We start from the raw sequence: 18,709 nt of genomic DNA on the forward strand, positions 1-18,709 counted from the left end.
AATTCTCAAAAAAATCTAAAATTATGTTCACTTTGTCATTATGGGGTATTGAGTAGAGATTGATGTATGTGGGAAAACGATTTTTTTTTTTTTTTTTTTCATTTTAGCACAAGGTGGCAACATAAAATGCAAAAAATGAAAGGATCAGAAGACTTTGTGACTGCATTGTATGCTTGTATTAGCTTAGCACATTCTTTCAGGCATAACTGCCCCAGTTCGTTCAAGTTGCATTGGTGTACAGAAGTCTTCAATTTTGGCCACAGGTTTTCCAATGGATTTAGATCTGTGCCTTGACCAAGCTGTTCCAAGAAATTTAAATATTTCCACTTAAATCATTCAGGTGTAGCCTTAGCAGTATGTTTAGGGTAACTGTCCTGCAGAAAAGTGAACCTTTGTCCCAGCCTTAAATCTCTGGGTTTAATGTGTATTGCCTGAAAAAGGGACTGATACAGTCCAAAACATACTGATTTACAGGGACAATACAGGGATTAAACCTGCTATCAAAGTATCTGGACTCCATTGGGATAGCAGTGCCAATATCAGATTATTTTGGGTTCTCCTTGCTGTCTTTGCACTGGGAAGAAAGGGATGCAAATGAGCTCATAACAAGCTTTGCCTCTAATTCACTAGATGTAAGGCAGCTATCCTATAAGTCAATGTTCAACCCTTTAAATAGGCCTTGCGACATGACTTGGATATTAAATAAGCCAGCACCTCATCTGCAGACAGCTGTTTTGGGGTGATTGCCCCTCATCAGTGCAGATCAGAGAGTACTGACTTAACTGAGAGGCCTAAGTCAGGATTTGGGGGGTACTATCTCTCCTTGGGGATAGAGTGCCTTAATCGGCATGAGGAGACTTATATGCCATACATGCTCCTCTGGAATTCTGGGAAGAAAGGGATGCAAAAGAGCTCTTTACAAGCTCTGCCTGTCATGCCACCAGATGTAAAGCAGCTATTGTATAAGTCGATTAAAGGGGTTTTCCCATCACATACAATGGGGGCATATCGCTAGGATATTCCCAATTGTCCTTTAATGAGAACGGAGCGGGGAAATTAATGGAGGACACACTGCGCATGCGCAGCCGCCCTCCATTCATTTCAATGGGGCCGCCAAAAATAGCTAAGCACTGGTTCGGCTATCTCCGTCTGCCCCATAGAAATGAATGGGAGCAGGGGCCGCGCATGCGCCGTGTGCTCCCATTCACTTGTATGGGAGCAGCGGGGAGCAGCGCTTGGTGGTGGACGGACCACGGGAAACCCGGGGTCCTCCAGCCCCAGCTCTCCCCGCTCCATTCTCCTTGTAGGTGCGGGTATCAGAGGTTGGACCCGCACCTATCAGACAATGGGGGTATATCCTACCAATGTGATGGGAATACCCCTTTTAGGCGCTATCTCCCCAAGGAGAGATAGTACTCCCCAAATCCTGACTTCTGGCCTCTCACCCAGTTAAGCTAGTACTCTCTGATCTGCACTGATGAGGGGCAATCACCCCAAAACAGCTTCCTGCAGATGAGGTCCTATGTCCTGACGCTGTACACAGTCAGCTCATTAAACACATAAACACATAAAATATGACAGCAGGATTAATATCTAATACAAAATGATAAATGTGTTTATTGGTTCTATGCAGTAGTACATAGTACTTAAAACATTGCCTTTTGGTCCTACATTTCTTCTGTGTTCTCAGCCATAAATTTGCTGACATCAGTCAGTTTATTTGAAAGCAAAGTACAACTTCCACGTTTTACTTTTTAGAGATTTAATTTCTATATACTTTATATACAGAAGCAGCACTGCTGTCATGCCAGTTAATACAATTGACATGGGCCCAGAAACAAGTGATGTTTTAATCTTGTTTATTCATTCCCATTCCTACATTTTACTTTACTCATGATATTAAGCTTAATTTTGGCATTGATCAAGTAGAATGAGAAGTAAAGGTAAACCAGTATGTGAACCACTATGCCATCTGTATTTTTTTTCTTGAGACATGTCTGGTCTATTGACCTACACTGCCTATGTCTCAGTATCCCCTGAGGTGGAAATCAAAACTAGAACCAAACTTCAGAAGTGGAACAGATGCTAATGCTACAACAGCAGGTAAGTTCTGCTAACTATTGAGGTCATAGTCTCTACTGAATGACATTATTATGAATGAGGGCATAGACATTACCAAATGGCATTATTATGTAGAAGCTACAGCATGGCACTATTACTGTATGTGGGCTGACATTTTGCAATTACGAAAAACTTTATGTGTCCTCATGTGTCATCTTTCCACTTTTATATGACGTGAGTGAAAAGGTCTCCGGCAGTCCAGCTGTGGTAAAACTATGACTCCCAAGATGTACATGCAGTGTCCCACATATGTGTGTAAAAGGGATACTTTAAGCATCTGCCTATTGATCTAATATATTCGCAATTATTGGTATTTCCTTTTTTTCAGGCTGGCATTGTCTTTACATCCATTTGCCCCTAGGTGGTGCTGGCACCACATAATATATATAGCTGGGGTGTGTCTAGCTTAGAGCAGAGAGAGCATAATGTAGAGTAGAGTGTATTGAAGTGTTGTAGGAGGAAAACAAATGTATGAAGGAGAGAAACAGGCATCGTCCACCATGTAGTTTGCTATTTCTACCCCTTGGTTCTGGCCATGGGGAGTACAGCGAACATTTATCTACAGCAGCAAAGCACAAGACAGTAAGTCTATGTCTGAATATGAAGCAAGCCCAGTGAGGGTTACAGCTGAATCCAGCCTATGGACTTCACAAACACAAGTGCCTGAAAGCAACTTTAGGAGTGCTGAGACACGAATGGATAATTAGTGCTCAGAATTGTCCTTATTCACTAGAAGCCTTCCGGGATATAGTGGAAACTTAAAAACCTGAATCCTTCAGGAGAGCATCCTGCAAATAATGTAGCAGAAGACTGATGCCTGCCACAAGGCCTGCTTCTTCTGGCCTCTTTACCTTCTGCCTGCTATGCTTTATCTCGTAGGGTGCAAACGCTCTCTTTGGCTCTTAAAAGCCCACTGCATACAGTTTATTCTGTCTTCAGCCCGTGCCTGTTGTCCCTGAGATATTTTAGGCTTCTTCCCCTATGGGAATGCAGCCAAACAATATGGTTCCTAGCTAGTCTATCCCCTGTCTGAACTCCCATGCCTGACCTCTGTCTGTTTTGCATACGGAACTTGTGCAATTCGACCCATTGCTTATTTACTGGAGGCCACTTAAATAACAGTAGCTCTAAGCCAAATCTGCTCAGTGACACTGTGTTACATAGGTCTCACTATTTGGGCAACTGGAGACTAACTGAATCTAGAATTTCCTAAAAGATCTGTATAGACTGAACTATACTAGAACGTTTTATTCAGGGTATAGAGAAAATGTAGATACTGTACAGGCTAAGGGCTCATTCACACAACTGCATGAATGGGTCCACAACTGTTCTGTAATTCTGCAGAACGTGTGCGGACCCATTTATTTCAATGGGGCAGCAAAAGATGTGGACAGCACACCGTCTGCATCAGTTACTCCGTTCCATAGCCCCACAAAAAATATAGGCAATGTCCTATTCTTGTCCATTTTGAGGAAAATAATAGACATTTCTATAATGGGCCACCCGTTCCATTCTACAAATTGCGGAATGCACACAGGCGCAATCTGTGTTTTGCAGATCTGCAATTTGCAGACGAAAAAAAACACGGCGCGGTCATCTGAATGACCCATAAGGGCTCATTCAGATGGCCGTATGTTGCTTTTTGCATCTGATCCGCAATTTTGCAGATTAGATACGGACCCATTCAGCTCCGCAAAACAAATAAAACATGTCCTATACTTGTCAGTGAAAATCAGGAGGCGACCCAATTAAAGTCTATGGGTCAGCAAAAATGCGGAATACTATCCATTTTTGTGGACATACTGAACTGTCTGCAAAAAAAAACTGATACAGCCGTCTGAATGAGCACTAAGTCAGATTCATAGTAAAATATATATACAGTATAGACCAAAAGTTTGGACACACCTTCTCATTCAAAGAGTTTTCTTTATTTTCATGACTATGAAAATTGTAGATTCACAATGAAGGCATCAAAACTATGAATTAACACATGTGGAATTATATGCTTATCAAAAAAGTATGAAACAACTGAAAATATGTCATATTCTAGGTTCTTCAAAGTAGCCACCTTTTGCTTTGATTACTGCTTTGCACACTCTTGCCATTCTCTTGATGAGCTTCAAGAGGTAGTCACCTGAAATGGTTTTCACTTCACAGGTGTGCCCTGTCAGGTTTAATAAGTGGGATTTCTTGCCTTATAAATAGGTTTGGGACCATCAGTTGCGTTGTGGAGAAGTCAGGTGGATACACATACACATAGTCCTACTGAATAGACTGTTAGAATTTGTATTATGGAAAGAAAAAAGCAGCTAAGTAAAGAAAAACGAGTGGCCATCATTACTTTAAGAAATGAAGGTCAGTCAGTCCGAAAAATTGGGAAAACTTTGAAAGTGTCCCCAAGTGTAGTCACTATATATATATATATATTTTTTTTTTTTTTTTTTTTTTTTTTTATTATTATTATTATTATTTTATTGCTGTATTGTTACTGGAAGTGAAACTACTATATAAGAACGGTTCAAATTTACATTTCTGATTTTTTCAGGAGTTACCCAAGCTGCCTGTGCCACCTCTGCAGCAAACTATGGACACGTATCTAAAATGCATGAAGCACTTGGTCCCAGAAGAACAATTCAAAAAAAGCAAAGCAGTTGTGGATAGATTTATGATGCCTGGTGGTGTGGGGGAAATGCTGCAAAAAAAACTGCTGGAGCGACGAGAGAAAACAGAAAACTGGGTGAGCCTCGTAATCCTCAGCATACACTAAAGGATATATGAAGATATAAGAATGAAAGGGCCATAACACTTGTGTGAATATGGAAAAATAAACTAGAAGATGAAGTTCCACTTAATACTGGGACAAATCATAAAAAAGTAGAGGCAGATTTATTAATTCTATCTAATATTTATAACACTGAATGATAAAATTGGAGCATCTGGCTACAAGTTACACAATTTTGTCTAACGTTATACCACCGATGGATTGGCTTACTTTACACCAGTATTCTGGCAAAATTTTGGCAGTGTCTCATTTTTAGTCACTCCTTTTTCCATTTAAGCCATGACCAATTTCGCTCAAAAGAAACTTTTGCATGGGTCGATGAGTGGGCAATTACAATTATTTGTATTGGACCAGAACTCTGGTGAATTCATCTTCCCTAGTGTTTTATCTTTAAATAACCACATTGTATGAACATATACTGTATACAGTATGCTGCCTCCAGGTAACTGACCACAGATCCAAAGTGTCAATTACATACATATTAGTTCATATTAACAATATAAATGTTCCACACAATTTCAGAGATAACTCTTTTAGAATAATTTGCATTGGAGGCCCGAGGCATCGTGGGAGGCTCACACAGATGAAATTGTATGATCCCCAAAATATTGATCCCTACTGGCTCACAATATTAAGAATTAAAGGGGTGATACAGTTGTGCTAAGTGATCTCCTATCATGATAACAGGAACCCGGTATCCCTCTGGTCCCCTGAAAGTCAAGGAGTGGACCAACCTACCACTCCATTACTTGCAGGGGGCCTCAAGGAGTATGGGGTCCCCATTCTCATGAACGACAGGGTTCCCAGGGATATGAACCTCACCCATCTAATAGTTATCCCCTATCCTATGCATAGGTGATACATAACTTATCACAACTGAAATATCCCTTAGATTTTATAATCTAATTACCTTTTAAATCCGTTGATGCTTCTTGTTTCCATCAGTGAGCCACCTTAGTAATGCAGTGCATTGCGATAAAAACACAAAGTTGTTGAGGATATAGACTTCTGACGCCACAGGGACAGTACAGAATTGTATCTTTATGTTAAACTGGATATTTTATTTTTCTGTGAGCGTTTTTTTGTATTCTTAGAGGTAACCACGTTCCTTGCTTTTACACCATGATTTGTAATGCATATACATGTGAACTGTTCTAAGACAAAACGAGCACCGTAGAAAACCCACATTCATTATAGCTTGCGAATTAAGACAAATTGGGGTCAATCTGTAATTCGTAGCTAAATACAGATCATTAGAGCAATTGATTATTTTCCTATTTTTCCCTGAGTTTATGTAGTAAGGGTGTTGTTTTTAATAATATGTAATATTCTCCATATCATTCATTTTCCTTTCATTGATTGCATTGCTCTCTCGAGGTTATGCTACATTGCAATTACACTATCGGTCTCCATAATCTCGGTGTCAGGAGAAAGTACCTTGGTTTTACTAGGGTTTTATTTTAACATCAAGCGAAATGACTAGAAATATCAGTAAAGAAAATTCCCATTTCATCTTCAGTGCTTTTAGCTACAAGATTGTGAAAATCCCTCTTCTTTTAGATTCACCAGTACTGGCTTGATGACATGTATTTAAATAATCGGGTGCCGCTCCCAGTCAACTCCAGTCCGGCAGTAATATTTGCACGTCACAACTTCCAGGATGCCAATGATCATCTGAGGTAACTGTAATACTAAAAGCTTTCTTTAGTGTTTGGAGTTTACATATCATGCTTGTAACTGTGAAAGATGCAAATGACCTTCAAAATATGGTGTAAAATAACTGTAGACGTCTTACAGAGTAGTAAAATACTTTACATAAAGGAAAAGATAGACAAAAGGGGAATTGTAGTCTCTAATGCTTCTGCAAGTTTAACATGTAAAATCGTGTTTCAGTTCCTGTTAACTCAAAAGACTAAAATAGAAATGTGACCATATATATTTTACCTTCCCAATAGCGTGTAAGCTGTCACCTGGCCTAGAAAAACGCAGCGCAAAGGTTTATCTAATGTACAGAAAGTTTGTCCAATAAATGTTGGGCTCTGTTCACATCGCCAGTAGGAGAATCCGGTCAAAAAGGCCAGACAAAATGTAAAGTCAGCTTAAATGTCATCTGTCAGCAGATTTGTGGCGAGGGCGCACCACGCGATATGCCCCCAGTGTACAAGATGGGCAAACCCCTTTAACCCCTTCCCGACCAGCGCCATACTAGTATGATGCTGGCCGGGTCTTTATATATAGCCGCAGGGTGCCTGCGTTTCATACAGCAGACACCCGACACTCATGTCCGCGACTGGCGGTAATGCCGGTCGTGGACATTTAACACTTCAGATGCTGTCCTCAATCCTGACCACGGCATGTAAATGCGCGAAATACTGGAAGCGCGCACTTCCAGTATTTCTCCAGCTCCCCAGTGTGGTGGTCGGAGGACCCAAAGTGTGTTCGCAGGCCCTCTTATTGAGAATGACAGGAGGCTGCTGCACAGTATTTCCTATGGAGCCCTTGTCTATAGCAGGGCTCCATATGAAACTATGACCACATGTGAAAACGCCCATGCTATAAAAATATAAAAATATCTTCCCCATATGACAAAATGGAAAAACTTCAAAATGGCCGATTCGCAGTTTTTGGTCACTTCCCGACCAGCACTGTAGTAGTGCGGTGCTGGCCGGGTCTTTAAAGTTGGCGTCATAGCCACGAGGTGCCTGCTGTTTCAAACAGCAGACACCCGCCGCTCATGTCTGTGACTGGCGGTAATGACGGTCACGGACATTTCATACTTCAGATGTCGTGGTCAATCCTGACCATGGTATCTGAGAGCGTAAAAAAACTGGAACAGTGCACTTCCGGTATTTCTCCAGCTCCCCTGTGTGGTGGTCGGAGTAGCCAAAGTGTGTTCGCAGCCCCTCTCATTGAGAATGGCAGGAGGCTGCTGTACAGTATTTCCTATGGAGCCCTTATCTATGATCAAAAAGTCGTACATACCCCAGAATGGTAATAATGAAAAGTACAGATCGACCTGCAAAAAATTAGCCATAACACAGCTCCATACACATAATCACAAAAAAGTTCTAGGGGTCAGATTATGGCGATGAAAAAATAAAACAGATTTTTTTTTGAAGTTTTTTTTATTATTTTATCAATACCAAAACGAAATAAAAACTTTACATATAAGGTATCACCAGATTCATACTGACCTATAGAATGAAAATAACTGGTCAGTTTTATTGCACATTGAACGTCATAAATAAATAAAAAAAACTGTAAAACTCTGGCAGAACCCCATTTGGATTTTTTTTCCTGCTTCCCAATATTAAATATTGATTGTCCTGCAAAAAACAAACCCTCATACAGCTTCGTAAATGAAAAAATAAAAAAGTTATTGCTCTAGAAAGGCAGGGAGCGCAAAAGGAAAACCCACAAGCAAAAAAACCTCCAGCGTTTCATTACTTTCCAACTGGTCATTTATGTTCAATATTTAGGTATTAGAATGTCATTGGATTCAATGCCAATGGAGAAAAAAATCTTCATATAGGAAAGGTTCATATGGTGTGACAAGTAACATTATGTTCTATGCTAACTTCCAGGTTTACCGCTAATCTCATCTCAGGAGTGCTGGATTACAAAACTTTATTGGACATGTAAGTCATATTTTTTGGATAATGTAAAACCTGGCAATAAATATTCCTTGTTGTAATTAAATTATACCAATATTAATGCGGCAGTAACAGCCAAGAGGCTAATGTCATTTTGTCATACAATGATTTCAGTTACATATTTTAGCTTATTGGTTTACCTGCTCCATGCCAGATGACAAAATAATGTCAGACGCATCTTAATGCTAGAAGAAAATAAAGTGCAGTAACTTTCCTGGAATATTTGGATAATCAGTAAATTGAGAGAGTAATTAAAACGATATTATGACATACAGTATTTCTAAGCGTGTAAAATGTATATTAAGGTTAATAAATTCATAATGTGTAAGGTTTTAAAAGCAATGCAAAGAGGTACAGTATCGCCCAGGAAAGAGAACCATCTCACTAGCACAGCCTTTTCAAAGTGGCTCCCTGTGTGAGGGTCTATGAGGTATCTCCCAAGGAAAGAGAACCATTGGCAATCCTACTCCATATGGACAGAAGACACACCAAAACGGCTGTTTACAGATGAATATTTGGCTTGGCTTTTAGCAAGCCTTGGGACATGACAAGGGAAAATAGCCAAGCCAAATATCCATCTGTAAACAGCCGTTTTGGTGTGTCTTCTGTCCATGTGGAGTAGGATTGCCAATGGTTCTCTTTCCTTGGGAGATACCTCTTTGCAAATTATTTTTCCATGGAGCATTGCCACTAAGTCTTTGTACAATGCACCATGACTTAGCTTGGATGAGAAATGCACAATATTAATATTCTCCATGGCTTTCTAACTGCAGATCAACAGACTACAAATTGTTTTACAGCCTTTAAAAGGGGTAATCTCATGAACATTATCTGCAGGATAGGTGATCAATGTTAGATTTCTGGGGGTCCAAACCTGAAGTAGATGAGTCCCTGAGTTCCTCTCTGAATATTTCATATGCAATTCAGCCATATAACATTTTGAATATTTGTTGTTAGATGAGAAGGATACTACTCACGCTTCAGAAGACCTCTTGGTCCTTTCTTTACTTTATTTTTCACAATTAAAAAGTGTTGCATGGCTCTCAGGCTCACTTGTTCAGAGTTCGCCGAGTCCCTCTCTGAATACAACAGTAGTACAGCAGTAGTTGGTGGCTCAGTGGTTAGCACTGCTGCCTTGAAGTGCTGAGGTCCTAGGTTCAAATCTGACCAAGAACAACATCTGTATGGAGTTTGTATGTTCTCCCCGTGTTTGCATGGGTTTCCTCTGGTTTCATCCTAACTCCAAAGACATACTGATAGGACTGGCAGAGCATGTGATATGTCAGTCCCATGGATTAGTGGACCAATATGCCCTCGATCGCTCTACTCAGAGAGGGAGCTCAGAAAGCCTCCAATCTTGGGATCACTGGGGAGTCTAGCAGTCGGAGCACCAGCAATTCCACATGCATCATAATACGTTTTGTGGGATAACCCCCTTTAAAGGTAAATTCACATTTGATACAATTTATGCATACATTTCTGTGACTGAATATAAGATAGATTCATCTGAAAGCGATTGTTTTGGCAACAAGAATTTCCTCAAACCCTATTTGAATGAATCAGACAAGAATGTATGTGAACATACCCCAAGTTTCGGATAAACTACAGTACGCTAAGTGGATTTTGCATCTATTGAGCCACTAGAGCCTGGCAGAAGTTATGTACCGAAATACAACATACACACCATCATATAACCAACTGTTTGGAGTTATAGATGCTCTCTGTTCTGATGCACCAATGTGTTTCAGAATTACTTTAGGGTATATTTGACTTTTTCAAGAAGGCTCAAGAGCCGGAAATCAGTTAATTACATTATCACAGGGTGGCAACTACGTACTCTTAATATTAATGTAAATGTATTCATATATAGTAGTAACCCTAATTTTACAGTGCAAAGAAACAGCAATGTAGTGTAGAAGCGCACCTGATGTGCCTATGTGACAGATGAACAGTTCCCCATGGGAAGACAACTGATGGATGAAGGGCTATTGTAATTTATGTGATCGCAGCATGAGGGAAACACAAGATGGGAATTCTACTGATGCAATCTGATGAGCCTTCTTGGACAGCAGGTTCTTAGCATCAAGATCATATTTTCTAATAGGTCCAAGTTTCCCATCTACAGATTAAGGGTACTTTCACACTAGCGTTTACTTTTCCGGCACTGAGTTCCGTCCTAGGGGCTCAATACCGGAAAAGAACTGATCAGTTTCATCCCCATGCATTCTGAATGGAGAGCAATCCATTCAGGATGCATCAGGTTGTCTTTAGTTCAGTCACTGAACGGCGTTTTGGACAGAGGAAATAACACAGCATGCAGCATTAATTTCCATTCAAATGTATTAGTGCCGGATCCGGCATTAAAAATACTGTGAACTGGTGTCCTCACCAGTAAAATGATGGGAGCTTCTGCACTGTACCAATTCTAGTGAATGTGAGGGTTTTTAATTCAGAGATCTTTAAAATCTCAGAACATGTTTATAGGATTCTTACTAGTGAAATTAGGGGAATGTATTATTCTATTATACCAGTTTTCTGGTGTACAAAAGTCCCATCTAAAGTCACGTAAGTGTTGTTTTGCACCAAAATATGTCCCTTTTTGCACTTTTCTGACACCCTGTCCACTTTTACAAAAAGTGGGTAGGGTGTGGGCAGGGCCGGCTCCAGGTTCATGTGGGCCCTTGGGCGATAAATCCCAGTGGGCCCCCATGAGGCATTTTTTTACATTGACATGTCCCCCTGTGGCTCCCACACGGTATAATGACCCCCAGTGGCCCCTATACAGTATAATGACTACTAGTGACCCTTCACACAGTATAATGACTACTAGTGGACCCTTCACACAGTATAATGACTACTAGTGGCCCTTCACACAGTATAATGAACCCCCAATTCCCCCCCCCCCCCACCACTGTATAATGACCACCTGTGGCCCTGCATTCAGAATAATAACCCCCAGTCGCCCCCATTCAGAATAATAACCCCCAGTAGCCCCCACACTGGGGGAATACTGTATGGAGGGGGCTCTGGGGGTCATTATACTGAATGGAGGGTCATTGGTGATCATTATACTAAATGGGGGACACTGGGGGTCATTATACTATGTAAAGGGCCCTCACAGTATAATGACCCCACAGTGACCCTCCATTCAGAATAATGACCCCCAGTCGCCCCCACGAGGGGTTATTATATTTAATGGGGGCTCTGGTGGTCATTATGCTAAATAGAGGGTCAATGGGGATCATTATACTAAATGGGGGGCACTGGGAGTCATTATACTGTGTAAGGGGCCCTCACCGTGTGATGAATGACCCCCCAGTGGCCCCCTCACATACCTATCATAGCAGGGGAGCTGGCGGTCCTGTCATTCACTAACCGCAGCTCCCTGCGCTCCTTCTCTCCGGCGGCCCACTGCAGCAGTGAGCCAGGCCTGGAGCAGAGAAGGAGATGTGCAGTGATGTAGCTAGAACTGACTGGGCCCCACAGCAAATTTTAGTACGCCCCCTCCCCCCAATGTGTGTTCACATCACGTTTTTCCTATCGGTTTGATGTATACCAGGCATATCCAAACTGCGGCCCTCCAGCTGTTGCAAAACTACAACTCCCAGCATGCTCTAATAGCTGTAAGCTATCCAGGCATGCTGGGAGTTGTAGTTTTGGAACAACTGGAGGGCCGCAGTTTGGACATGCCTGATGTATACAAATGTGCAGCATTCCACGTTTTTGTATCCTGCAGAGTCAAGTAAAAAATTCATATATGTTTTTTTACAATGGAACTGTATGGTGAACGGACGCCACTGTATGGCATCAGTCTGAGGCATCTGTTAACGCATACATTTTTGGTATACATTAAATGGATGGCACAAATAGGATGTGAACCCAGCCCTCGTGTCAGAATAAGCACCAGTACACAGCGGAGCAGCGTGGCGGAGAGGGGAGGCCGCCATGTACTGACAGAGCGCTACCTGGTCCTGGTGGTCAGGGATGAGGACTGTGCTTCCCAAGGATCATTTTCTACTGGGAAATACAGGGCACAGTATAATACACTAGAATCTATATACTATAAAGATATTAGCCCTACCCCCGAATAATAATATAATTAGGGGGTCATTTATTATATATAAATACGTCTATGTTAGGCGTATTTCTGACACAGATTGTGGCGCAAAGGTCCTTAGCACCGCACTCTGCATCTTTTCCCGCTCATGCCAGGTCTAAAAAAAGTGGTGTGGGCATGGAAGGGGATACAGTTATGGCCATGCAGTTATTGGATACCACCGCCATATAGTGATAACACCGCCATACAATGATAAAACCACCATACAGTGACCGGATAAAAGGGTATAAGAGGGCACAGTACAGGGAATGACTATGGGCACTGCACAGGGTGTGGTAAGAGGGCACAATGCAGGGTATAAAGGGGCACAGTACGGGGTGGGGGGCACAGTCACATGACCCTGTGACGTTAGAAGATCCTTATGGTGAATGCGGTTCAGATGCCACCATAATGAGAGGCAGATGAGTGAGACAGGGGCCCTGGGTGGACAGAAGGGGTGGACACAGCAAGTAGGGGGAAGGGGCTCTGAGGGGGATTCATACAAGAAGTAGGGGCAGGAGGTCTGTGAAGGGCAGCAATAGGAGATAGGAGGGTGAAACAGGAGCTCTGGATACATGAGGGAGGAAAGGAGACAGCAGGGGCCCCATGAGGATGAGATAGGACAGGATATGTGGGGGGGGGGGGCAGGTATCATGGAGGCAAACTGCTTAATGAAACAGTAACACAACTAAATAGAATGAAGCAGCAGCCGATCACAGACTGTCTACACACTTCTCTGCTCCAGCTCCAGCTCCAGCTCCAGCCTCCAGCCCTCCGGTCTCTCTCCTCAGGCACCATAGAGTGTCTGAGTCTCTGCAGCTCAGAGGGCCCCACCAAAGGGGTACTGCGTAAGTGAAGTGACAGCAGTGAGAGCTCCCATCTGTATTGATGGAAGTGCTCATAGCAGCTCAGTGGGCCCCCCCAGGAGCATTGGGCCCCGGCACTTGCCTGGGGATGCCGGGTTATGACGCCGACCCTGGGTGTGGGCAGGAGGTGGTAGGACCAACACATTTGCAAACATGCATAAAATACACCTTTTACTCATCAGTGTACAGTATTTGACCCTTTCTCATTGAATTTGAAGGGGAAAGCTGCCTAAAAACAGAACAGCCTTGTTAAAGAAAGACATGTCCATGTGCACTAAAGTGTGTATTTCCCTTTAAAATCAATCAGAAACTGGTAGCATGTTGCACATATTACACAGTATAAAACACCTATTTTTCTCAATCAAGTACGCAATGCTTTTTGGCCATATGAACGCAGATTGCAATGTATATCATGCTGCAATTTAAAGAGAACCTGTCACCAGGGCATGCAATGTAATTAGCAGTAAGTTATAGAGCAGAATTTGCTGAGCAGATGGAGATTTGGTTTTGTGGGAATAGATTTCGCAAACTATGTAATGCAATCACTTTCTAAACGCAGTAGTCTTGTCGGCCATCTTATCATCAATTGACAGCTGTATACACATAGGGAATGCTACCAATCACTGATAAGCTTGGCCACGTAGCTACTCGGCTCATAATGAGCCTTAAAGGGATTGTCCCACGAAAAATATTTAACAGTTTTCAAAGCAGCACCTAGATCTGAATACTTTTGTAATTGCTTGTAGTTAAAAATTTTGCATAGCCAGTGAGCTATTCGATAAAATGTATCTGTATAGCGCCACCTGCAGTTTTTTTATTTTTCTTATTTGTCCAGCTCAGTGAAAAGGCTAACCTGTGGAGCTCCAGCTGTGGTAAAACTACAACTCCCAAGATGTACACTTGCTTGGCTGTTCTCAGAACTCCGTAGAAATGAATAGAGGATGCTGGGAGTCGTAGTTTCACCACAGCTGGAGTGCCGGAGGTTAGCCATCACTGGCATACATGCTGATCACTGGCAGGAGTGCTCCCTCTACCTTTACACCTACATAGGTTCTGGTTCATGCTGAAATGATAAGCAGGGCTGTAGCAATCAGCGCTGATAGTAAGCATACAGGAACATAGTACACTTAGGGTCCATTCGCACGTCCGCAAGTGTTTTGCAGTTCGCAAATTGCGGATCCGCAAAACATGGACACCGGCCATGTGCACTTCGCATTTTGTGGACCACACATGGACGGCACTTTAAATAGAAATGTCTGCGGACACGATAAGGACATGTTAGATTTTTTTGCGGAACGGAAGTGCGGATGCGGAACAGAAGTGAGGATGCGGACAGCAAACTGTGTGAAAAATTAATGGGTCCAGATCCGTTCCGCAACATTGCAGAAAGGATCCGGACCCATTTTGCGGACATATGAATGGACCCTTACTGCCAACTGCAGCCCCGCTCCTCTCCCTATCTTCCCAACTCTAACCAGAGACATGCTTGGAAAGCAGATAGGAACGCTCCTGTTCTCAAACAGCTCTGATGTCAAATAAAGTGCAGGCAAGCATGTAAAATTAAGGAAGGTATATTACACATTTAGGGAGGCAGGGCTGGGTTAAGACTGGGGCATGGAGACCAGAGGCAGGATGAAAAGCCTGCCCCTACATCTTTAGTGTTGAGTAGAAAACTGAAGACTTAGCACCCTTCAGTTAGAGGGTTGCAAAAGGCAGACATTACACACAGTTTTCTAATAAAAATTAACATACTTCCCAAATAACGTTTATTACAAAAACATACTCAGAAATTAAATACAGTTACACTTTAAGCCCCCTCTTCAAACCCTCCATACTAAGACCATCTTCCCTGCCAAGGATTATGTGGATTGGGCTTCATCTGCTCCAACAGTTACAATACCAGATCCTTCATGTGGGAGCCTTACACCCATTTACAGGGAGTGCAGAATTATTAGGCAAATGAGTATTTTGACCACATCATCCTCTTTATGCATGTTGTCTTACTCCAAGCTGTATAGGCTCGAAAGCCTACTACCAATTAAGCATATTAGGTGATGTGCATCTCTGTAATGAGAAGGGGTGTGGTTTAATGACATCAACACCCTATATCAGGTGTGCATAATTATTAGGCAACTTCCTTTCCTTTGGCAAAATGGGTCAAAAGAAGGACTTGACAGGTTCAGAAAAGTCAAAAATTGTGAGATATCTTGCAGAGGGATGCAGCACTCTTAAAATTGCAAAGCTTCTGAAGCGTGATCATCGAACAATCAAGCGTTTCATTCAAAATAGTCAACAGGGTCGCAAGAAGCGTGTGGAAAAACCAAGGCGCAAAATAACTGCCCATGAACTGAGAAAAGTCAAGCGTGCAGCTGCCAAGATGCCACTTGCCACCAGTTTGGCCATATTTCAGAGCTGCAACATCACTGGAGTGCCCAAAAGCACAAGGTGTGCAATACTCAGAGACATGGCCAAGGTAAGAAAGGCTGAAAGACGACCACCACTGAACAAGACACACAAGCTGAAACGTCAAGACTGGGCCAAGAAATATCTCAAGACTGATTTTTCTAAGGTTTTATGGACTGATGAAATGAGAGTGAGTCTTGATGGGCCAGATGGATGGGCCCGTGGCTGGATTGGTAAAGGGCAGAGAGCTCCAGTCCGACTCAGACGCCAGCAAGGTGGAGGTGGAGTACTGGTTTGGGCTGGTATCATCAAAGATGAGCTTGTGGGGCCTTTTCGGGTTGAGGATGGAGTCAAGCTCAACTCCCAGTCCTACTGCCAGTTTCTGGAAGACACCTTCTTCAAGCAGTGGTACAGGAAGAAGTCTGCATCCTTCAAGAAAAACATGATTTTCATGCAGGACAATGCTCCATCACACGCGTCCAAGTACTCCACAGCGTGGCTGGCAAGAAAGGGTATAAAAGAAGAAAATCTAATGACATGGCCTCCTTGTTCACCTGATCTGAACCCCATTGAGAACCTGTGGTCCATCATCAAATGTGAGATTTACAAGGAGGGAAAACAGTACACCTCTCTGAACAGTGTCTGGGAGGCTGTGGTTGCTGCTGCACGCAATGTTGATGGTGAACAGATCAAAACACTGACAGAATCCATGGATGGCAGGCTTTTGAGTGTCCTTGCAAAGAAAGGTGGCTATATTGGTCACTGATTTGTTTTTGTTTTGTTTTTGAATGTCAGAAATGTATATTTGTGAATGTTGAGATGTTATATTGTTTTCAATAAAAATAAATAATTGAAATGGGTATATATTTGTATTTTGTTAAGTTGCCTAATAATTATGCACAGTAATAGTCACCTGCACACACAGATATCCCCCTAAAATAGCTAAAACTAAAAACAAACTAAAAACTACTTCCAAAAATATTAAGCTTTGATATTAATGAGTTTTTTGGGTTCATTGAGAACATGGTTGTTGTTCAATAATAAAATTAATCCTCAAAAATACAACTTGCCTAATAATTCTGCACTCCCTGTATAGATTCTGTATACCATACTAGATAAGAGCAGAAGACTCTTTATAATTATAATAGGGATCATTATTCTTGCAATATCAATAACGTATAATTGTCAATTAGTTTTTAATGTGTAGGGACAGTGATTTAACAAGTTTTCTAATATACTTTATTATTAATTTATTATGTTGACTTATATTAGAAAACTGCCTAAGTGAGGGCTGGTAAGAAAATGCCATCCTCTACTATAAAAATTGTAAGAAGGTACAAGGAATCATCATGGATGATAGGTACGTGTCATCGAGGATCCTGGCCTCGGTGGAGTAAGAGACAGTTTTCATGTGTCAGCAGCAGTTGCTGTTTAAGACTTTGCTATTTAGCATGGCTGTAAATAGCTGATCCAGGACGGCTCTTACTGGGAGTAGTCAAAGTTCTGGGTGGGTGGCTGCTCCCCACGTTCCAGGCCGGGTTTTGTCAGGCCTATAAAAAAAACTGCCAGCAGTGTCAGATGGGGGGGATTTATCTGTCTCTGACATTGGAGCTCTGGCAATCTCTGCACCGGGATCTGAGCCTTGCGTCAAGCTGGAGGCCGGAAACCGGGAGGACTGCTCTGTCCTGAGCTATGCTGGTCGGGTGTGGATTAACACCCAGGACAGAAGGTGACTGTCTTGTTTTTTTAGCTATCTGGGTGTGAACTAACACCAATACTGCATAGCTCCCAAAATTGTAAGCCAATAAACATACAATAAGAGTCTATGCTCATGTATAATCACCATGCAAACAATAGTAACATAAATGCCTATGGTAAAATATTAAATATAAACCAATAAAAATCACCAGGCCGCATATGAAATATCCACATGAGAACCATACTAATATACAAGTGTAAGAGAGACATCACAAACATAATATGGCAGAATCCATTACCCCCACTGTGCTTCCTCCGGGATGGCAAGCCCCGACCCACGTTTCGATGGACCTTCATCTGGGGGTGGCATCATCACAGAGGAGCACACATTAAATATCCCAGCTGGCCAATCATGACGTCTTGGCAAGTAATCACAAGATTGTAGACACCTGTATGTAAGCGCTATGTGCAGCAAGTCCTATTAGCATAACCTGTCGAATGTCAGAATGCTTGGGTGTATAGGGAGAGGCATTACCAGTAGAAAGAGGGAGGTGCTCATGTCGCTTTACAGAGCACTAGTGAGACCTCATTTGGAGTATTGTGCTCAGTACTGGAGGCCATATCTCCAGAAGGATATAGATACTCTAGAGAGAGTTCAGCGAAGAGCTACTAAACTGGTACATGGATTGCAGGATAAAACTTACCAGGAAAGGTTAAAGGACCTTAACATGTATAGCTTGGGAGAAAGACGAGACAGAGGGGATATGATAGAAACTTCTAAATACATAAAGGGAATCAACAAGGTTAAAGAGGAGAGACTATTTAAAAGAAGAAAAACTGCTACAAGAGGACATAGTTTTAAATTAGAGGGCAAAGGTTAAAAAGTAATATCAGGAAGTATTTTTTTATATCTCTTTATTCTTTTTTTTTAACAACATATACACAAATCACATCAATATTGCCATTCAAAATCCATATTACAACTTTAGTAAATATTATCATTATTCCTTATCGCCCGAATACCCACCCACTACCCACCCCTTAGAGAGAGAGAGGGGGGGAATGGGGGGGAAAAAATAATAATCAGGAA

At 42.0% G+C, this 18,709-nt stretch overlaps 1 protein-coding gene across 1 annotated transcript in view; it reads left to right on the forward strand.

The window, feature by feature from the left end:
- CHAT (choline O-acetyltransferase) overlaps window positions 1–18,709 on the forward strand; it is a 115,687-nt gene that overhangs the window by 9,658 nt on the left and 87,320 nt on the right. Inside the window, exons 3-5 of the mRNA XM_044299573.1 lie at window positions 4,667–4,858; window positions 6,464–6,582; window positions 8,488–8,541. Of these exons, the coding sequence (XP_044155508.1) occupies window positions 4,667–4,858; window positions 6,464–6,582; window positions 8,488–8,541 (365 nt within the window). The remainder of the gene's footprint in view (window positions 1–4,666; window positions 4,859–6,463; window positions 6,583–8,487; window positions 8,542–18,709) is intronic.

This window comes from Bufo gargarizans, chromosome 6 (assembly GCF_014858855.1).
Source record: "Bufo gargarizans isolate SCDJY-AF-19 chromosome 6, ASM1485885v1, whole genome shotgun sequence".
NCBI lineage: Eukaryota > Metazoa > Chordata > Amphibia > Anura > Bufonidae > Bufo > Bufo gargarizans.